The following is a 26,011-nucleotide window of genomic DNA, read 5'->3' as shown; positions in this document are numbered from 1 at the left end:
TGCCCCCGTTTTCTTTGCTTCCAATTCACGGAGCAAGGGCTGTGTAAGAAGACCGAGTTTTTTTTTTGCAGTGTTCTCAGAGAATGGAGAGCTAGCGGATCGTGAGGAGACATTCGCTGAAAAGTGTTACGTGTTAGAAATTTCTTAGTATTACTAACCCTACCTTTAATTGGAGCAAATCATGATTATTTAGGTATAAACTATATACAGACAATTCAACAATTACTCAGATACAGATACAATTAAAACAATTAGGTAAAAGTGGTACTTTATTGTACTAGAGGCCACAGTTTTTTGTATGTGAGTAGGGGGTGTGTGTGTGTGTGTGTGTGTGTGTGTCAAGGTAAAGCCCTTTGTGTGAGTGAGCGCCAGGCTCGACAGGACTGTTTGACAATGGCAACATTTGTCTTCAATTAGAGCCCGGGCCTTTCTGCGTTTGAGTCACCGGCGCTGATACAGGTGTTTGTCTGAATGGAAACTAAAGCTGTGGAGTCGTCATGCGCACTCCACGAGCCCTGCCGAGAGGCGCTGCCCCAAATGTGTGTCCTATTAGAGGCGTATCGCTGTCTGCGCTCCCCTGGTGCGGAAACCGATCTCCAGTCTCGGCCGTTGCTCGGAGCCTTGTCCACCCTGATTTGTGTGATCAAAGCCTACGATACTAATATGTTTCTTCCTGATGCAACGTTGACAATTATTTTATTTGTTCACTTCAAGGCAAGGTGTGTGTTTATGTCTCAGTGTGTGTGTATGTGTGTATGTGCATGTTTGTTGGGGGGAACATGGGGGAACAATGGTTTTGCTCTTCCTATTTAAAAAGTTTATATTTTCTCTGACCATGAAAAGTATTCCTGAAACATGTAAAATGATTCATCATTATTGCACTGGCAGCCCAAACAACTCTGTCTGTTTGCTAGCACAACCCCACCACCCACCACCCACCCCCTTCCGCTCCCAGCAAAATAACAGCTGGACTTCTCAAATACAAAAACGAAAATATTCAAGGGAGCAAAGCATTGCCAAGTGGAGCTGTGCTACATTAAAGCGCTGCTGCTGTGGCTGATTGAACTATCACAGTTTAATGAGCCACTTACGGGCACGGATGACTAAAGGCCATCACGCCTTTATCGGGAAAGAGAAACACAAATAGCAGAAATGACACAGTCAACTTGACCTTTCAGTCGGTCAGACGCTTTCCAATCGCTCATGTTAATGGGAGAGGGAATGAATCTGCCAAGATTAAAAATATCTGTACTATTTATATATTTATATTATTTTTACATTATTGTTTTTTGAAACAATAAAACAAATATACAAATAAATTATTAGAGCAAAATCTGACTTCTAAATAGCAGTATTATTTTTTGGACAATTAAAATGTACCACCCTGTCTGTTCAATTAAGCAATCTTCAGACTATAACAGCCTGGACGCAGGTACAAGTACAGACCTATAAATGAGTGTTGTGTATGATGCAATGTATAGACTTCCATTCCATTTGGGTTGTTCCTCCTCCGATGTGGTTTGGGGATTTCCCATCACACTTTTCCATGCCATTGTGTGGGTCAACACACACCACAAAAGGCAACACTGTTCCAATAAACAGTGAAAAAAATTGGAAACAAAGTCTGGAAACAGGATGCAATTAAATTCATTGTTGTCATGAAGGGCGGCGCGTTTATCAGTGAAGATCCAATGAGCGGCAGTGACAGGCGTAAACAAAAAAAAAAAAAAATCTCCACAGACGTGGAGCCTCAGGTTGACGTTCCAATAAAATGTCTGCCACTGTTATGGGCTTTCACAGAATAAAAAAAGAAGCGAGACGTTGATTGTTTAGCGAAAAACAGCAATTTAGCGCCAGAGATGATTTTTTTTAAAGGAGTGTAGCATTCCTGGGCATGTGAATCCCCCATGCCTGCTCCAGTGTGGTCCAAACACATCCAGCCTTGTCCAGGCCAGCGCAACAGCGAGAGAGCTGTCATACACATGCCATTTTTAATCATAGCCAAGCCACTTGTCAGCAGTGCATTTGCATGGCAGGTGGCCAGCAGGTCCCCTCACTGCCAAGAGTGGATATGAGCGAAAAGCATCAATTATCATTTTATGAGTTCGACTCTAAAATGTTAATGCACATATTAAAATAATACATTCAAGGTGCTTGGATATAGGCGGATTGGGCTTTTTAATCCAGATATTTGGCCTTCATAAAAGTGATTTTCCTGTTTAGAGCGCTTTAATAAGCTTTGTAAAAAGATTTAACAATAATGTTGCTGACTTAAGGAGCCAGCTTTGTGCGCAAAGTGACACTGTGTGGTCTTGCTAAGAACCAAAAGAGAGCATCTGGACAGCCCATCATGATGAAAGATATGTTGGCCTGCGTTGGAGCGCCGTTAAAACAGATTCTTCAGAAATCGAACAAATGGATCTCCATGCCATGAGCCATCACTTCCATGCTGTCTACTGTAGTCCCACCGAGACTTAAATCTGTTTTCCAGACACAGAATACATCACAAACTGATTGTGTCCAGATCTTAGAAATGTGATAAAAATTTAGGGTAGCAAATGCTGAATTGCCTCATTTTCAACCTCCTCCTCACACCAGGCACCTCTGGTCATTTCCGCCGGCCGCACCTTCACAGGCTCTGCTCAGAGTCAGGCCCGTTGGCTTGGTGGAGGTGCAGGAGTGATTTAGGGCCAGGGGCAAGGCCAGTCCCCCTCCGTGGGTCTGCATAGCTCCATAAACACTCGTATGCATGTGCACACATGTCCACACACACACACACACACACACACACTCTCTCTCTCTCTCTCTCTCTCTCTCTCTCTTTGATACGCACAAGTTCACATACATGCACACAGATGAGCATAAATAACCACACACACACACACACACACACACACACACACACACACACACGAACACACACACCATTCTCCTCCTCGCTGAAAGACGAGCAGACCAAAACAGAGCGCTGGTGGGGACACCCAATATTTTCTCATTATGTCTGTAGGGGCTTTGCTGGCTAATCTCATTACTTAGAGGGGCGCCCGCAGGATTAAAAGTAAACTGCCCATGGATCGCCTCTCCCTCCATGTTTGTTTTAAAGCCGGCCCAGCTAGCGGGTGCTCTCCGGCCGGCCCCCGCTCCGAGGTGTGGGGTGTTAGGTGCTGGGACCAGTCTGCTCCTGGGGCAGCAGCAGGAGGAGGAGGAAGAGGAGGGGGGAGGGGGAGGGGGAGGAGGAAGAGGAGAAAGAGGGGGAGGAGGAGGAGGGCCCCAGGTTTGGGAGCCTGCTGGCGGAATCTGAGTGACGGGGGTCATCGGGCTCACCACACCTGAGGAGTGTCTGACGAGCAGACACGTCCCGGATAGAATTACCGTCCTGCAGTCGAGCGGCGCAGGAGACTCCCCAACGGTGTGTGTGTGTGTGTGTGTGTGTGTTTTTGTGTGTTTCTGGACTGCTGAAATTGAATCAGTTTTTTTATCAAGCGTCACTCTGCAGAAAATGTTTAATGTTAAGCTTGCGGAGTCACGTAAGGCTTCAAGTGGAGCAATGCAGCCCCTGGATGTGATATTTGTTGACATAGTTCTGGTGGTGGTATACGTTGAAACATATAACCTTTATGTTATGAAACTGTTATGTCACTACAAATGCGCATTTAAACACATCCAAACCACAGAAGTTGAATGCCACTCAGAACAAAACAAGCCACAGAAGTATTTGGGAATGAGGAACGTTCTTTAGTGTAACAGAATCAGTAACAGAATCATCTCCTCAAAACTGGAGGAGACGGAGCATGCTGCAAAATGGTTTGCAGTTGAATTACTGCCAGATAGGCTGCACATGATCAAACGTTTTCAAAATCATGAAAATAAATTAGCCTGTTTTGCACGGTTTACGTTTTATAGATTCGCACGTCGGACAAAAATAAGACAATTGAGATTGTGTGTTCTGTTTATAAGCTTAACAGGCTCGTTTTAAGTGTAGCCAATTACCCATGTGTCAACAGGATCAGTTAACACATTTTACTTAATGTCTGTGCACAGTTACCAGGCCCACAGCAGAACCAGACTAGGGGCTAAAAGATAAGAGTTTCTTCCCCCCCCAAGACAGTTCCTCAGACTGGCTATCTCCACGATGTCTCTCCCACGATTTGGAGTGTTGAGAAGATGTTCAGTGAGAGAGAATAGGCCTTGATGCATAACAGCATGATACAATAGTGGTGTAGCAAAAAAAAAAAAAGTAAACAATGTGAAACATTCCGTGCGGGTCATGTCTGCCCATGTCCTGCCTACTTTTGCGGTTTCGAAGTACCTGTATAAAATTGTTTTCATATTTCCACACTCTCCGCCCTCCTTGGCTGCTAGGGAGGTATGAGCCGGAGAGTGTGAGCACTTCAAAGCTAATTTAGTGAGTTTGTTTCAGCGTGTGTGTGCGGAGGAGAGAGGGTGACAAAGGCGCGGACGAGAGCTGACAACCCTGGCCGCTCTGACATGCTCGCTGCCTTTGTGTCGTCCCCTATTGAAATGCAGCCACCCTGAATCCTGCCTACCTACCACCCCTCTCCCACACAGCAGGTGCTGGGGGACCGGCTGGATTGTGTGTGTGTGTGTGTGTGTGTGTGTGTGTGTGTGTGTGTGTGAATGGGAAAGGCTGCAAAGTGGTGTCCATACCTTCGTTTGGACGTGTGCTTATCTTTGCCATCTTCAGCTGGCAGGAGACGGGAGGAGGGGAGCTGAGGGAGAAACAGTCCAAATGAAACATGGGCGCTTGCCCAGCTGCCCCTATGTGCATGTGTGTGTGTGTGTGTGTGTGTGTGTGTGCGTGTGTGTGTGTGTGTGTGTGTGCACGTGTAAGCTAAAGAGAAACAGCTCTGGCTGGAACGTAAGCCATGCATGCTGTCATGCTGGAGTTGATGCTGAAGAGACACAGGAATGTCTCAGGTCAGCGCAGGTGTTACAACAACAGCACCATCCAGCTATTCAGCCTACACACACACACGGACACACATGCACGCACGCACGCACGCACGCACACACGCACACTCATACCCATCAATACATACACGCACACAAAGACACAAACAAATAGACACACATCCACCCACAAACCACACTAATGTGTGGACTGAGAAATCCCTAACTAAATAATGTAGTCTAATTTATGTGCCTAGTTAAATGTAATTATTCAAGGAAAAGGGGGATTCCATGCAGCTTGTTTTGGCATTTTGTCACCTCCGACTGCGACCAAAATCTATAGTGCGGTTAGAGTATCGGGGAGCATTTGACACCACTGTAGAGAAAAGCAATGGCATCAGCTCTTTACTACCAATTGTTTCTAATTAAATCACAAAAACAAAAGGGAGAGCGAGTGAAGTCATGGAGCTGTTGCCGAACTCTCCCAAAGCATGTTGTTATGATTAGCCCACTCCACTTTACAGTCTCCCAGCGCCAGCCAGTCATATTTCCTGAACAAAGGCAAGGGTCTCAAGTACCTCTGACCACTGCATACTGTAGTCCACGTCTGACCACTGCACAGTCCACATCTGCTCTCAGAACCCCTCTTTTGTGTGAGTAGTATTTCAGCCTTGGCATGGACTTCATTTTGGGGGAGATGCTTTAACAAAGCATTCTTTTTTTTAAAACATGTAACCGAGAACTCTTCAATTGGTGCGCTCACAAAGGCTATCTGCCACAGACCAACTATATTTGCCTGCCCCTCTATTTGGTGAGCATGTTTGACTGAATGTAAAGTCCCACTGGCACCGTTAGATGGCTATCTGGGAAAGTAACAGAAGCCCGGCGCTCCCTGAGGGCAGGCAACCCAGCGGCCCCAGGCCGAGCACGTAATCTTGGCCGCGGGCGAGGAAGGATAGGTTTCCCTTTTAGGTGCTCGGAGGCAGCTCCAGCTAATGCCAGCAGAGTGTGTTCACTTAAGCCAACAGCCCCAGAGAGGGAGGGAAAACAACTTGAGAAAGGCACTTGAGGGACAGCCTAATTAAGGACCCCGGTGTCCCGTGGAGGGCCTGGAAAGCTGGGAAACCTGATTTAGTGATTTAAAGGGATTGAGAGAGAAACCTCAGGGAGACAGACATGTGTCCCTGAGCCAGACCGTCTGTAGTGGGAAACAGGGCGTGTTTTCTCTCTCCCTTCTTGGCTCCCTGCACTTTAAGCTACCTGAGTTACGAGTGCGTTGATGGGAACTTGGGGGCAACACTTACTGTGGCTGCGCCACTGTTGAAACATGACAGTTGGACTTGTCATAGAGAAACGGCTCGAGAGTTTCCAAAAACCGCATTCAAAAAAAAAAAAATGAGGCTTTTCAGCTCCAAGCAGTGATTGCATTACCTGCCCGGCCAGTGCAGAGCCGAGGGAGCTGGGCAGCCTTGAGAGCCCTGCTGCAGTGCGCTGCCTGCTCACAGTACGTCAGCGGAATTCATCTCCAGCCGGCCTCTCGCTGGACCGCGAGGCCTTTGCGCCCGAGTTCAGAGGTGCCCGGTGAGGATTCACCTTGATGTGGCACGGAACGCGGAACGGAGCGTCTGCGCAGAGGAAGAGTTGCCGTTGTCGGCGGCTGTTAATAATGCATGCGGTGGTGCCGGGGCCAGGGTCGGCGCCAGCGTCTCGTCCGTGAGCCTAATGAAGCCGAGGGAGCGCGCCAGCACTCGGGAGAGAGCGCCATGAATAAACATCAGGCGCTAATTAAACTCATCGGCAGCAACTTTATTCATTAGTAAACAAGCTGTAGCGGTGGCAGGCAGTCGCAGAGGAATGAGAATTGGAGGCCTTTAGTCTGATGCACTGCTTTCACGCGCAAGAGATAGCAGAGGAGCGCAAGGGAGAGAGGGAGAGAGAGAGAGAGAGAGAGAGAGAAAGGGAGAGAAGGAGAGGGAGAGAAGGAAAGACTGAGCGAAGGGGAGAGGGAGAGAAGGAAAGAGTGAGAGAAGGGGAGAGGGGGAAACTGAAAGGGAGAGAGTGGGAAAGAAAAGAGAGGGGGGGAACAGAGAGCGAAAGGATAGAGAAATAGAGGGGGATATGAGAGGGAAAGGACAGAAGGAGAGAGAAGGAAACTGAGAGGGAGAGGAGAGGGGGAAACGGAGAGAGGGAGAGGAGAGGGGGAAACGGAGAGAGGGAGATAAGGGGAAACGGAGAGAGGGAGAGAGGGGGCTTAGTTCCTAACCTCATTAATATGAGAGGGTAAATCCAACACACTCTATCCCCACACCTCTGGGACTCCAGCAGAAGCCTGGCTGTCAAGCTGAATTATTTGGATCCTATTGCAACCTATCAGCCTGTATGGAAACAGCCGTATGGCTATTCTACAATCTTTCTTTTATTTTCAATAACATCTTAACATTATGAAAGAATATATGTGATCATTTTGTCTGTGGAATAATTGTATTTTCATGAGTTCTTGAACCTTAATGAAAGTTCCTGTGTGATTGTGACGTGCTGTGTCTCTCTCTGTGTCTGCAGCGTGTAACTGCAACCTGCACGCACGACGCTGCCGCTTCAACATGGAGCTGTATAAACTGTCGGGCCGGAAGAGTGGCGGCGTGTGCCTCAACTGCAGACACAACACGGCCGGCCGCCACTGCCACTACTGCAAGGAGGGCTACTACAGGGACATGTCCAAGCCCATCTCGCACAGGAAGGCCTGCAAAGGTATGGTAGCCGCTTCGGAACCGCATCGTGAAATAAACATCGTGAACTTTTACGTGATGCGCCTTCTAGGGCAGAAATGAAAATGTCAGATCCATTTACGCCTCGATTTATTCAGGTGAAGACAATTTACTGGAGGTGTAGGTGACAAAAAAACGACAGCTGAAACATCAATCCAAAATAATCAGCGCAGACACAAAAGTAGACTATACTTCAACTAGCGCTGCAACAGAGCTGACCTGCATTCTGCCAGTATGGGAGTCAACGAGGACGTGAGTGAGTGAGTGAGTGAGTGAGTGAGTGAGTGAGTGGGTGAGGGGAAGTCAATGGCTTGAGCAGATGGGGATGAGAGGAATCCCGTCACTCCAGGGCTCCTCCACCCCCATGGGGTCAGCGAGTGGCCCCGGGGTGGGGGAGGGTAGGGGAGGGGGCAGTCGTGAGAGGAGCAGGGGGAGGCTTGGGGGGGGCTGGGAGGTACATCTTCCTGACACTGAGTTATTTGGATTCATTTGGGGAGGGGGGCTCTGACAGGACTAGCCAAACAAACAGAGCCTAGGTGTGAAGTGATCCCTGGTGCAGGACAGATGAGTGAGAGGTATTAGAACAGGGTGGGGGTTGGAGGATGAGAATGGTTAAGACACACACACACACAGACACACAGACACACACACACACACACACAGACACACACACACAGACACACAGACACACACACACACACACACACGCACACATACATCACTACCACACCACTAGCGCTCTCACACAGGTGTGTGGGATGGTGCCGCACTCTCCTACGACCCGTTCCACGCCTGCTGACATGACACAAGAAAGAGGGTGAGAAAAGAGGAAGAAAAGCAAAGAAAGAAAGACAAGAGGGAGGAAAAGAAACCGAACGACGAGGAGAAAGACAAGAGGGAGGAAAAGAAACCGAACGACGAGGAGAAAGACAAGAGGGAGGAAAAGAAACCGAACGACGAGGAGAAAGACGGAGGGCCCCGGACATTCTCACCTCTCAGAGCCGCAGGGGAAGATAACAGGAGCTCAAAGGAGTGCAAACAAGCCCCTCGTCACACCTCGACGTGCCCCCGCATACCCAGGGCCTTTCAGTGGCTGTCCACAGGGGCTCACGAACGCTTCCACCCGAGACCGGGGCACTGTGGAAAATATTAGTCTTGCGCCGAGAGTTAAAGACCAAACAGATAAATAGATAAATAAATAAGTCAATCCATCAGTTTGACACATGCACGGTTGGCGAATGTTTTCGCTCCGTGTGAGAATTCAACACAGAGGACATGAAAAGACGGCTTGTTTATTTTCCACACAACATAATCAACATGACCCCTTCCAGAAAACAGAGCAAGCCAAGAGAGTTTATTTGGCTTCGAATGTTGATGTTCGCCTCATGCATGTAAACAGGTTTTATTTTTCAAGCTGTTGCGGACGTGGAGCCCAAACACACAGAGGGAAGACGTACGATTAAAAAGAGAAACTAGAATGTTATGAGATTTATAGGAGGAATATTTAGTATTTTTCATCATTCATCATTTACATTGTTCAGTGTTCATCTCCATTTTAAACACACACACACACACACACACACACACACACACACACAGACACACATTCATTTAATTTACCTGCATGGAAAAGGTATTGTAAAAATGCATCATCTAACCAACATGCCCATCCTACCATATGCCAGACTGACGTTAACCCCTGTCAATGTGATTCTGCTGTCGACTTGGAATGCAAACAGACATTTATCATCGGACTGTGTGTACTGTTAACCCTCATGGCCTGCGTCTCGTCGGAGGGGGATCTCACCCTATTGTTTTTACATCTCCGCTCATGTGGACAAGACTTGATTCTTTCAGCATCTCGTAATGCCTGTGTGTGTGTGTGTGTGTCTGTGTGGGTTTTTACTTTTTACTTTGAGGGGGGAACAAAATGCCTGCAGGCCAAGTGATGCATTTCATCACCACAATCCACCCTTTTGGACTCTTATCTGTTCCATCCATTGAGGAATAACTATTGCAGGAGAGGTAGCATAACACTGCGGCTTTGCCAAGATAAAAACAGAGATTTATTGCGGGACAGAAAGGCCTTGGATCATCCGAGTTGTTTTAGAAAAAATAGTTTTATGTTTTGAATGAATTTAGATGTTCTACACCAGTGTGTCCAACACAGGACAGAGGAAAGCAAATCATTTTTTTTTTGCAGCTAGACATTTTACTTTAGAGGGTAAAATGGTAAAAAATACATCTGAGGCTTTTTTTTTTTCAGTTGGCCTTTGCAATTAAAATAAGCTCTGAATAATCTCGTAGGTCCCAGGTGACCCTGGGATCTTTTTTAAAAAGTTTTTTTAAATAAAAATGATTTGCTTTACTTGGAGAGCTAATGAATTCCTCTGTTTCTCTGAGAATTGGGACAGGGACCATCGAGGGTTTCTCAGGCAAAATGGGTCAGGGTCAACAAACCAGGCGGAATTGGCTCATGGATGCAGCGGAAGCTCAGCGTAGACTGCACCAGTTACAATAGTATCTCAAACCTCACAACAGACGTGTGTGTTTTTACCTTGGCATATTAGAATGCTTCTTGGCATATTAGAATGCTTCTTGGCATATTAGAATGCTTCGTTGCCATCATGTACTTTTCTGGTGGCACAAATTGACCAACTCCTCATAAATAATCGCGAGACAATTCTGAAGTTGTCCAACAGACGTGGTAAGGAAAATGCATCACTCTGAACCTCAGGCAAAGGACCTCTGTGTGCTCCGTTTGCACATGTGGATGCTCTGGCCAGCTCCGGGTCATTTGTCAAACTCTTGGACAGGACTCAGAGGGAGCCACTGGTGCCTTCTTCTTCATCTGAATGACCAGCTGCATGCCTCTCCATCACTCTCTCTCTCTCTCCCTCTCTCTCTTTGCACTGGTGTTTGTCTCACTTCTTTTTTCCGACTCTTTGGGTTCGACCGTAAGGAACTGCATAGAACTCTAGTTCTTCTCTGCTACTGTGTCTTCAACCTCTTGGTCGAGTCGTTTGTTTCACAGGACTGCTGGGGCCTTTTTAATCTTCATTCCGCTCCACTCACTCATCACATGTACTCATCCCACTGGGCCATTACCATTATGAGCATTTCCATTTGTCCAATCATTCATCAATAAGCAATAATCAATCATTTGAAAAGAATATAAAAATCTCAGAGGGATGATGTAAACCTACATCCATAAACCAACCTGACTCACGGCTTACAGGAGTCTTCTATGGGAAGTAAACATCATATTCCTCTTTGTAAACGTACGTGGACTCACACGCTGGTAGGTCTTCTTGTATTGTGAGATTTATCTGCTGTCTTTCATGGCACAGGGTAATTAAATATCACTGAGAAGAAACAGCACATTACATACCGTATATGCAAGAGAGTGACTTCCTCCATTAACTCAATCTGACTCCTCATGTTGCTTCACACCAAATGGAAGTATAAACAGATTTCATCATAATTTATAAAATCGACAGCGTACCTAAGCTGTTTCGTTCAATTTCACAGAGAAAGTTGCCAAAGCTAAAACCCTAATGTAATTATATGCAAACATTGTTGAAGCTATATGGCTATATTTAGTTACATCAAAACAGACTCACAATAAAGAATCTATGGTAATTACCTAAAGGTGACAAATGATATGAAGCATGATCCCTTTCGCTTGCCAGTTTAAACATTTCTACAAAACTAAATTTAGAGCTTGCAGTGGGCGAAGTGGGAAATAACTGTTGTATTACAAAGGCTATATCTCTCCCGCTTTAATGAATTTACCACATACCATGTCTTTTTTTTTGAGAATTTATTTGAGCCATCAAACCAAAAAAAATGGACTGTTCCATGAATCATACCTCAGTATCAGTCAATGAAATGAAAAGCCAATAAGCCCTGGTGTGCTCTTCGGCTGACAAATGAAGTGTTCAAACCGACAGCAATTAAGGCCCTGCTGTTATTTATTGTGGGAGGAACGGTTTCCCTTTGCGGCTTTTGGACCGGAGCACTACCCATGAGCACCAGAGGGTAGAGGAATGTGTGGCGGGGAGCCGCGTGAGGTGCTGCTGCTGCTGCTGCTGCTGCCGCTGCCGCCGCTGCCGGAGGAAGCCGAGGCTAACCGATGCCGACAGGTTTCAGTAGCCGTTGATAGACTGAAACCGTGGCCGGTCAGGGAGCAGGGTGCAGTTGATGAAACCGAGGCCTGCTGCATCTATGTGATGGATGCCGTCATCCCTCACGGACCGCCATGGAAATACACAAGGTGTGGAGCAGGAGGCTTTGAAAACGTGGATCTTGTTCCGCGGCCATTTTTTTTTTTATCCGCCCTCGCTCGTTATGCTTGCCCTGTGGGAGAGTTTGGCCTGCCACAGGGGATCAGTGCCCTACAGGAAAGCCGTCCGCAAAAAATGGATTTGATTTGGCAAATGAGCCGTTCTGTTTACACACGGCGCGCTGCGCTGAGATCATGCAGGTGGACGTGACGCGGAAGGCCTCGCCAGGGCGCACTTTGGGTGGCCCCCCTTTAAGAGCTCTGAATGGTCACTTGATTGGAAACTTGTGCCGGGGTATTTTGCAGAGAGACCTCGGCAGCCCCGGAGTAGTGAGTGGGCTACAGGCGCATGCTCTGCCCTCGGCGCTAGCTGTGGAGGATTGCGTCACCCGCTGATTAGCTCCCAGGGGTGCGGCACAGGGTCTTAAGCCCGTCAAGCTAATTGTGTCTCTTGTTGAACAGTGTATGAGTATGCGGTTGCCATGGGTATGGCATACAAATAGACAAAAAAGAAAGGTCCCTTCCTGTGTACCCCATCTCTGTTACGATTCTGTTCAAAGAGTGCGGAGGTGGGTAAATCTTTCAGGAGAGTAGGCAGTGGCACCAGTGGTGGGACTTGTGTGGCGATCATTACTATAATTTCAATTCACAATCTCAAGCAGCAAGTAATTCCAGGCGATGGCACAGGGCAAATTTTTCCAAAGCAGAATTAGGTAGTGTTAGAGGGAAAGCCTGGTTTAGTTTGAGCGACATGTTTAAGCTATTATGCTGTTCTCCTTTGCATATGTCTTGCATTGGCACAATAGAACTTTATTAACCACAAATAACATCTTCTCTTAGGGATTTCAAAATATTGTTTTTCATGACCTCACTTTTCGCTTTTGATTTTCAAAATGGCGCTCGAGGCGGCTGGTTCCCATTAGAACAGCATATAGAACATAACATGGCAATTTTTTCCTCAAGCGAGGAAATTGTCTGATGTTTCCTGAGAAAATTCTGTTGTGGTCAGAGGAGGTGGCATCCCTAGATTTAGCCAAATTAGTATCTTACTGTTAATAAATAACTCGGTATCACTTTACTCTAGAGCTCCAATCAACGATGGGGAAACCACAATTTATAAGAGAAACCAAGAGCAACATTGCACTGACAAGTCTTGAGTAACGCTGCTATCATTTTTTCCCTCTTTATTGGCTTCAGACATTTTTGAGGGCTAGTTCAAACCTAATTATAACAACACACAGCCTTCGCGGGCCTGGCCAAACTCCAGTGCTCAACAAATTATTCTATTGGCTCGGAGCGCATAGATTTAATGGGGGAGAGGAGTTCAAACTTCAAACGCCAGCCTTATGGTAAACGATTGGCAGGGTTCAAAACTTCTCACGTTGTGCAATCTGCTCGGCTGAAGCCACCGCGGCAGATCGCTTTGAAATGGGCTCCGCACTCCCATTAACGGAGAACATTTTTCTCCCTTTATTTGGATCTGCTCTCGCCAAGATCTTTTTACGTGAGAAACCCGATCCCGCGTCCATCTGAGCTGCCCCGGCGAGTGCGCGCGGAGCAGAGCGGAGGAGAGCGAGAGCGAGGGACGTCGTTTAAGCGGGACCGAAGCCTCAACCTTCAGGGGTTGTTTCCATGCTCCGCAAGGAGCCACAGCTCACCAGGCGTGCGTTAAAAAGTGCACGACACTCCAAGAGTGGTGCTTTATAGGATAGGTGAAGGCTGACGACATGGGAGCGCAGTCCTCTTTGTTGGAGGCAGAGCGGCTCGTGTGTGTGTGTGTGTGTGTGTGTGTGTGTGTGTGTGTGTGTGTGTGTGTATGTGTGTGAGAGAGTGAGAGGGGCTCTCGAGCGAGACCCAAAAGGCTCCACGTCTCTCTCTCTCTCCATGTCGTCTAGGGGCTGAGAGGCCTGAGTGCAACCACTTTCCCCCGTGGACACCCACTTAAAGCCTCTACTTCTCAAGACTCCACCACACTCTAAAGAGAGAGAGAGAGAGAGAGAGAGGTTGGTCCACCTGGGACCCATGTGTGGTGCACATTGATTTACTGGTGAGCTCAAACTGTCTGGCCACGACAGTTATTGTTTTTTAGACTAATCTGGTTCTCAGAAGTAGACCTTCACCAACCCCCACCTCCACCCCCCACCCCCCGCTCTCTCCTCCAACAAGAAGCCCCCACCCGCCCCGCACACTTGTCAGACACGCCGATAAATCTGTGTGCTTGGAGATAGCATCAGTAACCCCCATGAGCTCCAGTGATCTCTCGCGTCTGAGTGCCAGACAAAGCGAGTCGATGAGGAGAGTGACAGATTGAGGAGATTGAGCTAATCACGACATGTGCTTCAGCACCTCGCCAGCACACCCAGGCTTTGATAAGGTGGGAAAGGCCGCGGATCCCACTTTGTTGTCAGGTGTAGATAAGAGCAGAGGAAACAATAAATCACAACCCCAGAAACACGCGCGTGAGGGCCGAGCAGAGAGGGAGTTACCAGGAGGGAGGGAGGGAGGGAGGAGAGAGAGGAGAGGAGAGGAGAGGAGAGGAGAGGAGAGGAGAGCTAAAGGAGGGAGGGAGGGAGGGAGGGAGTGGAGGAGAGGAGCTAAAGTGAAGTACTAGTGCTGCAGTCCAAAGTAGTTTACCATTTTTCCACATGAAAAATTGGGGCAACAAAAATTTGGAAAAAATGATAAAGTAGTGAACACACACCTGATAGATCACATTTAGCAGTCATTTAACAGTTAATTTGTCCTACATACCACTAAGAACGAAAAGCCACTCAGAAATTCAACACTAAAATCACATCTATGATCCATCATTTTTATGAGGCCAGAATTGGAAAGTAAACAGAAGTATAGCTTAGTGGATTTGCCAGACCGGACCATTCAAAGCTGTAGTGAGATCTAACACCATTTATCAACCAAACCGCTTCCTCAAAGGTTACACAAGGTAGGTTTTCCTACTTATTTAACCTAAATAACCTTCTGTCATAATAAATTATTAAAAGTTGCATTTTCGTCCATAAGAATCCAACATTTGAAGCTCCATTTCGCGTTAAATGTGATATTCTCATTTACGGGTAGACCAAACTTCAGACGGGCAGCCTTGCCAGTGGGCCAGCTTAAAGAGAGCTTTGATGACCGGCTAGTGACAAGTGACACAAGGCAGAGCTGAAGGGAGCGGCCCCACTGGTCAGGTCCACCCTGCAGGCCTTCACTCCACATCCCTCATGGCTCCCTCACACACACACACACACACACACACACACAGGCTTATGGGGACTAACACACAGAGAGCACCACACACACACGCGGCGTCCATATCCCACCCCACTGTAACCACTCATATGGTGCCTCCATAATAACTCCAGTATATGGGCTGTTTGAAAAGCCTCTGGTTTGATGGGAGGATCTGTTGAAATATTTGTGTGGTTGTGTCTGCAGGCTATTAGAGAAAGGGGCTTTTCTGCTTGTGACATAATATCGATATAGCGAGCAGCCATACGAATGTTCCTTCAATAGCATCTGTAACACAAGGGCTGCCCCCAAGATAATAAAAACCCCTCTGAGATGTGAAGTTATTGCACGCTCTCCCACATAGTACGCCAAATTAAACCATATGGCACTGAGAGACCTCCCAGATTTGGAGGAAATGTGACAGATGCAAGTTTTTGGCATGAGCTCAAAGCCCAATGCACCCAATCAGAATCATCTTTGTGATTTCCTGTTGTTATAAACACATACACTGGAGACAGGTTGTGACTCAAGGCTGGAGTTATGCAATGCTGGCGCTTGAATCATCAGCACTCACTGGTTTACATGATGCCTTTGTTTGAGTGAGCCCCTAACTGATCAAATAGGTGGAATGAGTGGTTTTGATGAAAGGGGAGAAAGAGACTTTCCACACGTACACGACACGTGCAGGATTCTTCACACATGACAAATGCCCTCCTCTGAAGACCAGTGGAAAAGAACAGAACCCTTATTTTGTGCCAATCCAAAATGGCCGTCGCAGGACCTCCTTCTCATTCTTCAGCTCTCTCCCTGACGCCAGCTTTGCTGTCTTGTCTGCAGGTCTTGTCGTTGCCAGTTTCACTGCACTGCTGTTGTTAACCTGTTCTCTCTGTTTGTGTGCTTCTCTGTGTTTAGCGTTTGTCCTAGTTGTCTCTGTTTGTGCAGGTTTTATTATATGTCTGTGAATATGTGCTTATATGTACCTATGTGTGTGTGTGAGCGTGTGTGAGTGTGTGTGTGTGTGTGTGTGTGTGTGTCCACACGTGTGTGTTCTCTTACCTCTTCTCTTCTGTTCCTCACAGCATGCGATTGCCATCCCGTGGGTGCTGCGGGCAAAACCTGTAACCAAACAACAGGCCAATGTCCCTGTAAAGATGGCGTGACGGGTATCACGTGCAACCGTTGTGCTAAAGGCTACCAGCAGAGCCGCTCACCCATTGCCCCATGCATAAGTACGTGCACCAGTCTTTCAGCCAAGCTCCTCTTCCATTTAAGCCACCTCAGAGGTCAATAGAAACATACCTGGGGTCCACCAGGCAAGCGCATTCAGAGATTTAACATCCAAAGGCTTTACTGCCATTATCACACAGTGAGTTTTGAGGAAGTGAATCTCACTTCCTCTGGTCTGTGCTGTTAAGCCCTCAGACAAATTGATATATGATTTGAACAGTGAATGGAACAGCCACAATAAACAGACCATTAACACAATCCCTGATTGGACAGTGTTACGACCTGCCGCCTGCTGACAATGTCCTCTCTTTATAAATCTCATGTCCATAGTGCACAGAACCTAGGAATAGTTAACTGTGTCTCCAGACGTCATATTTGGGTCATGCAGGACATTAAAAGTGATAAATGGTTCCTACAGCAAGCTTGAGGGACACGGAGCGAGGGACAAAAGTTCAGGCCTTCTGCTATCAAAGACAACAGCACTGCCATCATGGCACCCCTAATACTTCTGTAATTGTTTTACTTTGGTGCTTTTGTCAATGAAACAAAGCTTGGAAACTAGACAAAGCCGTCATGGAAATGAGTCACTCTTAAGCCGCTCTCTGGCAAGAAGCAGTGGAGGGATCAATTAAACCCATAAACGTATTGGAATTGGATATCTTTGATTTTTCCTGGGAAAGTCGGAGAAAGTCGCATACAAATGTGAGAAACTTGGACAGACAGACGTCCCAGAGATTGAATCGAAAATATTTAGTTTCGCTTTATAATAGTGAAGTGATCTGTTTTGATTTTAACAGTGCATACTAACCAGCACGCTTCAATCCTGAGCCAAGTTGAATTTTAACAAGGAGTGGAGTCACTGCTTCGTACTGCCCAACCTCATACTCCACACCGCCCAGAGCAGATGACTGTAAATCCATACTAGTTGTTGATTATGAGAAGCAGGCTTGCTATTTTATTTTGCTGGCTGTAGATACTGATGTTCAATGATTATGCTGTAGATGCAGGGCATTGGGGGCAATGACTGTGTTCTGTTTGTGGCCACATTTGGTTCTGCTCACATCCTAGACCACCCTGTGATTCAGATACATTCTGATCATTCTGATTAATATCTTATTTATCAACTCTGATGTATATCATTCTATAACTTTTCAAAAGTTTACAAAGCCTTTCAGTAGAGTTGTAAATGTAGGGATTACAGTATGTTGCATTTTAGCCACAGACAGTGTAAAACTTGAAATATCTTGTTTTGACTTAAAAAATGAATCAAATTATTTACTAGATTTATGAGTTTCATGTTCACTGGCAAAAGCATCAAAGAACTTAAGACCACCCATTACTTTGGCTTCATGAGGAATGCTGACAAAAAAATGAATTTAGCTCTTACCAAAATCAGTTAATCTCAAAAGTGGCTTTGGCCCCCTGCCTCATGAGCAGTCCCTCTACCCCACTAAGACTCTCCAGTGACTCAACCCAATACATATTTCTACTTACCAGTCTGGAAATTGAACACAGCTCCTCCAACAAAACAACCAGGCTTGAAGAAAGAAGATGACGAATCGTCATAACCTGAGGGGCATCATTTTGTTTTGTCAGAAGACTTGATTCTTTCTTCCTTTACACAGGACTTTAAAGCATGCTTAGTAGTTCTATGGTGCATTCTTTCTTTGATAAAGTCTTGTCATCCTTTGTCTGAATATTTGTGCTTGTAGTCCCTCTTCTGTTTTCCCTTTGGTCTCGCCTGTTACTGTACTTGCTTCCACTTGCTTGTGGTATTTGTGTAAATGTGTTAATTGTAGTGACCTACGACTTGGTGTGACTTTTTACGTTTATCTGTCATCTTCGGTGTTAAGGGTGACTATAGTATCTGTGACTGTCTACTTCCTACTAGATTGCTCTGAAGGAGGATTGAAAGAATCAAGTCTTGGACATACACCTTAGAGGTGACTTTCAAAGCTGACAGGAAGTGGAGCACTGAGTAACTCTCAAGCACTCTACATTCTGAAATCAATATAGAACATTCTATATCCCCAACTAGTTTAGTATTTCTACGTTTTCCTTACACTGGGCCATTGATATTTGGGACTGAATAATGTGCATGTGCAAGGGTTTATTGTTACATTGTCCAACTGATTGCGCCAAACGTAACAAGTTAAGTCATCAGTTAAGTAAGAAATCTTTTATTCTTGCCATTTTTAGTGCATGTTTAACATAACTGTGTGTCTGTCTCTCCTGGCAACAGAGATTCCGATAGCGCCACCAACAACTACTGCAAGCAGTACAGAGGAACCAGCAGGTGAGTGGATCAGAACCACACGATATCTGATATGTTAGTCCTCCAGCCAAGCAACAGGCCATGGTAAGGCTATTCACCTCTGGATTCATCTCCATGCAGATAGATAGATAGATAGATAGATAGATACTTTATTGATCCCCAAGGGGAAATTCAAGATATTCAAATACATGAGACATAGTTCTCTAGTTCTGCTCCTTGGCTGAAGATGAAGAGATGCTAAGGTTGGTGTGGAGCGGAGCAGACTCCTCCCTGTGCCCTCCTCCACAAGTGGCAGCACTCTGCACATTCAAATTGATCCCACTTGCCTCCCCTCAAGTGCCAGTTCATAAATATTAAATCAATTACCGCTGGCCTTGGGATGGGACTCCTTTAATCTTGCACTCTTCCGCCAATTAATCAGCCCTAACTGCCTCGCAGCAGGGCGCTGACGCAGGAGGGCTCAGGGACTTGTTATTTGTTGATTTGTTGATTTTTTTTTAATTTTTTTTCCCCGGTTAGAATTAGAATTTTAGGCGCCTGTGCTAATCAAGTCTACAGCTGTGGAAGATTTTGTGAGGATACATAATATATCCTCTCCTTCAACTTTCATGTACTCAGCTCAGCTTTGGGCCTCTCCCCCTTGCAGGCAAAAATATGTGCTGAATTCTGATTATGATTTTGAAATCCATATATCATGTCAGACATCAATCTATCAGACAGCGTTTGCACAGAGAGAGTGTTATGAAATACCCAATTGTTGGAAGACTATACTAATATGTGAACTGCTTGTTGAACGAAGCTCTTTAGACTAAGAACAGAGCAAAACTAAAACCGTCCTGAATGTGTAAGAGTGAATGGAGGGACACATGTGTATAAGAAACCAGAATGATCTCAAATGCTTCCAATTGTCCCTCCTGCAGTGGAGGCAGTGTGAGGAGTGCTCTTTGCTCTTCGCCCTCTTAAAGTAGGAATTGTTAGCATGTGAGAGAGCTGTGCAGCTGTTCCGCGTCTCCGAGGCCGCTAATGCTTCACTGACAGATTAGATTGACAGCAGTGTGAGCGGCGCACCGAGCGGCTCGTGTTCCGTCCGTCTTTCTCACCCGGACTCCGTTCCATTGCTTCTTTTTTCCTCCTCCGTTCTCTCGGCCCGGCTCGTTCCGTGGCGTTGGGAGTTCTCCCTGAGCTCTTTCCCGCTGGCCTGGCTGTGATGGCGTTGGAGGCAGATCCTGGTGACTGCGGGGGCCCCCGGGGGCCCACAGATTGTCTTTACCTACTGGAGCATCACAGACACACTAGAGGAGAGAAGGCAGAGGGTGGTGCAGCAGCTCACCTAAAACAAACAAGTAGGCCTTTCACAGACGAGGCATCATCAATTTACCCCCACTGGGTGTGCGTTTCACGGTTTGGCCCTAAAATACAACAAAGCTTTAAGCTAGTTTGCCCACAAATCCCTTTTTAGTGACACTGCATCCTTTTTTGTAGCTATCATTTTAACACTGTTGTTACTGTTAACTAATGTTCTTTCAGAGATGATTTGCGTAACTGCAAAATCTTTATCCTAAGATTTTCTCCTATTACCACTAAAATCCTACAATTTTCAGATACAAGGGGAGCCTTTAAATAACCTTAAAATAAAGCATTTTATCCAAAGCCTATCCTTAGGATAACAATCTGGCAATACTGTCTTTAAATCCTAATCTTACTATTGCACAACATTCGACATATGACATCATGCAGTGGAAATGGAGAAGGCTAGTTTCAATAATTAGAATAGACAGAATTAAAAACATGTTATTAAGTGATTATCTAGATTTTACGTAAACATTATGACGTGATGCTGAAATTCTACATTCTCACGTTTGGAAGCTTACCCTTCAGAGAGGGCTCAACAATGCGGGAGAAACCCCAAATCAATCTGATTAGTAGGCGTGGCACCCAGACAGACACACTGAAGCGCTCCCATCAGAATGGACTTGTTGGACCACCCAGGCATAGGGCTCTGAGTTTGCATTTATTACGTTGTCTCACAGAGGGCTGAAGCCCACCTTCGGACAGCAGAGCTATTGGAAGAAAGAAATATGATCTCATCCAATAGATGATTAGTAGCAGATGTGGACCTCCTTATCACCCCCCATCCACCATGTCCACCCACCAGCCTCCATCAGCACACCACCCCGACCACATCAGCACACCACCCGACCACATCAGCACACCACCCGACCACATCAGCACACCACCAGCCTCCATCAGCCTCCACCAGCACCCCATCCATCAGCCACCACCCGGGCACATTGGCACCACCAGCCTCCATCAGCACACCACCCCACCACGTCAGCACACCACCAGCCTCCATCAGCACACCACCCGCCTCCATCAGCACACCACCCGACCACATCAGCACACCACCAGCCTCCATCAGCACACCACCCGACCACATCAGCACACCACCAGCCTCCATCAGCACACCACCCGACCACATCAGCACACCACCAGCCTCCATCAGCACACCACCCGACCACATCAGCACACCACCCGACCACATCAGCACACCACCAGCCTCCATCAGCACACCACCCGACCACATCAGCACACCACCCGACCACATCAGCACACCACCAGCCTCCATCAGCACACCACCAGCCTCCATCAGCACACCACCCGACCACATCAGCACACCACCAGCCTCCATCAGCACACCACCAGCCTCCATCAGCACACCACCCGACCACATCAGCACACCACCAGCCTCCATCAGCACACCACCAGCCTCCATCAGCACACCACCCGACCACATCAGCACACCACCCGATCCCATCAGCACACCACCCGACTCCCACCCCTGGGCTGCGCCACAATGCCCCGGTGCCTGGGAGCCAGGGGGAGAACCTGCAGACTCCTCATGGAGACGGGTGGGGTGGGGTGGGGACAGCTGTGCAGCAGGTGCCTCCCCAGGCCCAGGGAGAGAGGAGAGGGGGGGGGGGGGGGGGTGGGGGTTACGGAGGAGAGGATGGGGGATGTTAATTTGTCTCCTCAGCAATGGGTCCCTTGACCACATAGAGAGGGGTGGAATGCATGGCAAATACCTCCGATTGCGAGGCCCAGACAAAACACATATTGTGCAGGAGGTCACGGATGGTGTGAGTCGCCACTCCCCCTCCACCCCCAGACCTCTTCCCGTCCTACACACACTCACACACACACACACACACACACCGTGAAAGAGATGTCTTCAGAGGAATGCTATGCAGTGGAGATTAGCAGCTGCTGATGATGCCGCTGACCACGATGCCAGTGATGGCACTCCGCGATCACCGCGATAAGGACGCGGAGGCTCCTCTCTCCTCCCTCCTTCCCGGCGGCGCGCCGAGCTCCTCGGAGCAGAGCCCCAGCTGGAAGTGTTTACATGGCTGGTGAGGCGCCCCACCCTGGACGCTTTTTTTCCACCATGATTAGCGCTCCTCAAGCCCTCGCGTGCACTTCCCATCCAGAGACCTTAAGCGCCGGGTCAACGGGACCCACCGAAGTCTGTCCGAAAGAAAAACAGATGAAGTAAAACAGAGAAAGAGAGAGAAAGAGAGAGAGGGAGCAAGAGAAAGAGAGAGGGAGGGAGGGAGGGAGAGAGAGAGGCAGGGTGGGGTGGTGAGAATAGTATAATGAATGCTGTTTGATGTTGCTGCTGCCCTGCTGTCACTGTGTTTTGTCAGCGTGTAAAACTATCAGTTGTGCCTCTGGCCAGCTCCACTGTTTGCCCGCTGATTCAAACAAGACTCATTTGCTGGAACAGGAGGAGCAAACCCTGATCCTCAAACACACTCCGCTCGCCCAAAGCATTTGCACTCCGTCCTTCGCCTATAATGCATCCAAACTCCATGTGCTACGTGTTAGACTTTGGAGGACTTCTCTCAGACAGACAGATGGACCATTTTCTCTCCTGAAGTGTGAGAGAAAACGAACAAGTGAAAGAAAAGTCTGCCCCCCCCTCCCTCTCTCTCTCTCTCCCTCTCGCTCTCTCTCTGGAAAGGACCCAGCCCCATTCAGTGGGCTCCTCGGCAGCACAGGCAGCAGCCCCAGCCCCGGGCTCTGTGGCTATAATCTAATTACATGCTTTATTTGCAGCAATTTGTTTCTCAATCAGTCTGGTTGCGGGAGGAGAAAGCCTTCCCCCTGTGCTGTTCTTCACACTTCATTGTGACAGTTCCCAGCCCCAGTGTGTCCGACGCTACAGTTTGTCTGATACCGATGACGTCCCACTGCTCCGCTGACCCTGGCCAGCCCCCCGGCCACAGTCCACCAGTCTGGCCTCACCCGAGTCCCCCTCGCTGGTCGGGTACAGTGAGTGGTCTCGCACGCTCCCCCCATTATCCCCCCCGAGTTGCGCCGACTCAGTTAGCCGTGAAAAGCACAGCATGGTGGGTTGTCAGTGCTTTAGGAGTCAGCGCGACGGCACAATAGGCTGGAAAGTGCCGCCGGGAGGAAGGGAGGGAGGGAGGGAGAGAGAGAGAGAGAGAAAGAGAGAGAGAGAGAGAGAGAGATAGAGAGAGAGCGCTTACAGTTACGGGGCCGCTCTGTGCAGCGGAGCCCAGCGGTGGTCTGGTTAGTATCTCTTGTCACCCGCAGAGAACACGCGGAAGAACACACAGAGGGCAGAGCCGCCGCCATCCCCGAGTCCTCACTCAGCTCCAGGGATGAAGTGCCGTTTGAATGAGACGCCGAGCCAATCGACTGGATTGTTTCCACACACACACACACACACACACACACACTGGCTGTCATGAGGGACAGAGAGCGAGACGCTGGCAGTCAGGCAGACAGCAAGCGATTCACATGGTCTTTTCAGCGCCTCAGCGACACGTCTTCCGCTGTGCATAGGGGAGTAGGGAGAGTCCAGTGCTTCAGCTGGACAGGCCTGCACTGAGTCCATGTGTCCTGGTGGCAGGGAGAGCAGGCCTTGATGGGGATCTTGAGGTGCTCTGCTTAGAAGGCTGGCTAATGGGGAGTGAGTGGTATCAAAGGGAAGTTATCATGGCAGCATCAGGGCGGTTATGAGCAAAACAAAAGCAGCTTTTTCCATGGCAGGCACTGCTGATTTACATGGAAATCAGGCCGCCTCCATATGGACTCTTCAGCTCCCTCCACTTTGCTGCTCTCTCTCTCTCTCTCTCTCTCTCTCTTTCTGTCGCTCTCTCTCTTTAGTGGTATTTCTCTCTCTCAGTGTCTCTTATCTGTAGTGTTCTTTCTCTCTCTCTCTCTCTCTCTCTCCCTCCCTCTCTCTCTGTCTACTTTTATTTGATGCGCTGTCCCATGTTTTCACTGATTCAGGGTTTACTAGAAAAGCAACCCTCCCCTCCAACGGTCTTCTCTCTTCACCCCAAACTATCCACCCCCCCCCCCCCCCCCCCCCCCCCTTTTTTTTTTTTTTTTTTGGGAGGACATTTTTTTGTCATTCCGCTGTTGCCCGGGCAACCTCTTTCACACAGAATATAAAGGGAGAGTAAAAGGCAGGCATGAAGCAGGCGAGGGTCGCCCAAAAACAATGCAGTTTGTTCAGATTGAGGCGCGCTGAAAGGCCCCGCCGGCCCAGAGCTGCCTCTCCTTTCTCTCCCTCTCTCCCACCTCTTATCTCAGCATCCCCTTCAAAAGACGACCAACACAATGTGTGTGTGTGTGGGGGGGGGGCAAAGAGAAACACTCTGGTTCCAATTTGTAAGGAGATGAGTTAGTGGGGCACGAATGATTTTTCATCTTCTTGGGGAAGGAACGATTCTCATCTTTTTTGAAAGTAAATGAATGTGGCCTTGTATCGCGGGGCTCACACGCTCCAGAGAGCTGGGCCTGGCTTGGTGACAGCGCATTACAGTCAATCAGCACAAAGCCTCTGGCGCCTTCACACGCAGGTCAGCATGTTGAGCGTCAGTTAGCTCAGCAGCAGGCGCGGCCATTTATCATAAATCTCTGGCTGGACTGGTGATCTGGAACAGGCGCTTGGCGCTCTTTTCGGCGCCGCTCGTTGGAGGAGGGCCGCAGGGGCCCTAGTGTTTATTTGTCCGCCCCTGGCAGAGTTGACACCAAAAAGGACTTTTTGGTAATGCTTCATGGGCTACTAATTTCCCCCTGACTTCCCTTTGTCTGCAGACAACCTCTCCACCCTCCCCTCTCCTCCTCCCCTCCTCCCTCCCCACACAGCCAGCGCCAGCACCACCCTCGGCACCACCCTCAGCACCACCCTCAGCTCCCAGTGTAATAAATGCCAAACGGCTGACGCGGCAGTGGGTGTCACTGATGGTGATGGAAAAGTTTGGGGTGGGGGACGCCTTGGGTGCCGGGGCAGGGGCAGGGGCAGGGGCAGGGGCAGGGGCAGGGGCAGGGGCAGGGGCAGGGGCAGGGGCAGGGGCAGGGGCAGGGGCAGGGGCAGGGGCAGGGGCAGGGGCAGGGGCAGGGGCAGGGGCAGGGGCAGGGGCAGGGGCAGGGGCAGGGGCAGGGGCAGGGGCAGGGGCAGGGGCAGGGGCAGGGGCAGGGGCAGGGGCAGGGGCAGGGGCAGGGGCAGGGGCAGGGGCAGGGGCAGGGGCAGGGGCAGGGGCAGGGGCAGGGGCAGGGGCAGGGGCAGGGGCAGGGGCAGGGGCAGGGGCAGGGGCAGGGGCAGGGGCAGGGGCAGGGGCAGGGGCAGGGGCAGGGGCAGGGGCAGGGGCAGGGGCAGGGGCAGGGGCAGGGGCAGGGGCAGGGGCAGGGGCAGGGGCAGGGGCAGGGGCAGGGGCAGGGGCAGGGGCAGGGGCAGGGGCAGGGGCAGGGGCAGGGGCAGGGGCAGGGGCAGGGGCAGGGGCAGGCGCTGGGTGCCTGGACAGAGCCGTGGTCTACCAGAGTGGGCAGGAGAGGGGGAGACGGTGGCATAATAATGGGCCCTAATCAGCCCCGCTGAGCCACCAGGACAGTGTGGACGTGGGGCTACTTTTTTTGTGTGAAATTCTAAAGATGTGGACGGGCACAATGAGCGGCATGGCACAAAGGTCCCCGGCAGGGGCAGGGGCAGGGGCAGGGGCAGGGCAGGGCCACAGACGGACACAGGCTGCAGCACGCGGGGGCTTTTGTCTGCCTCTTTTCTGTGGTGCGGGGGCCACTCCACTGAATGCCCCATAAAGCCTATTAGAGAAATACAATTGAAGTGGGCAGATGGGTATTGCAAGAGGCCAAAGGTATTTAAGGGGAGGCATATATCTAGCTAAGGACACGTCTTGAATTCTCATATTAGACTTTGCTCTCTTGTTGTTTTTAGTTGTTTTCTGGCTGGTTGTAGGAAAGTGGCTCTAACTCCTTTTTCACAACTTC

At 48.8% G+C, this 26,011-nt stretch overlaps 1 protein-coding gene across 3 annotated transcripts in view; it reads left to right on the top strand.

Moving 5' to 3' along the window:
* Positions 1–26,011, top strand: part of ntn1a (netrin 1a) — a 59,531-nt gene that overhangs the window by 23,778 nt on the left and 9,742 nt on the right. For 2 of the 3 annotated variants that reach the window (XM_048248242.1, XM_048248241.1), the window contains exons 3-5: positions 7,471–7,659; positions 16,269–16,418; positions 18,659–18,712. In XM_048248242.1, coding sequence (XP_048104199.1) covers positions 7,471–7,659; positions 16,269–16,418; positions 18,659–18,712 — 393 coding nt within the window. The remainder of the gene's footprint in view (positions 1–7,470; positions 7,660–16,268; positions 16,419–18,658; positions 18,713–26,011) is intronic. The other variant, XM_048248243.1, reaches the window with a different exon arrangement.

The sequence above is a fragment of the Alosa alosa genome, chromosome 7, assembly GCF_017589495.1.
Source record: "Alosa alosa isolate M-15738 ecotype Scorff River chromosome 7, AALO_Geno_1.1, whole genome shotgun sequence".
Lineage (NCBI taxonomy): Eukaryota > Metazoa > Chordata > Actinopteri > Clupeiformes > Clupeidae > Alosa > Alosa alosa.
Note: the sequence above shows the minus strand (reverse complement) of the source record. Positions and strands in the feature narration are given on the sequence as shown.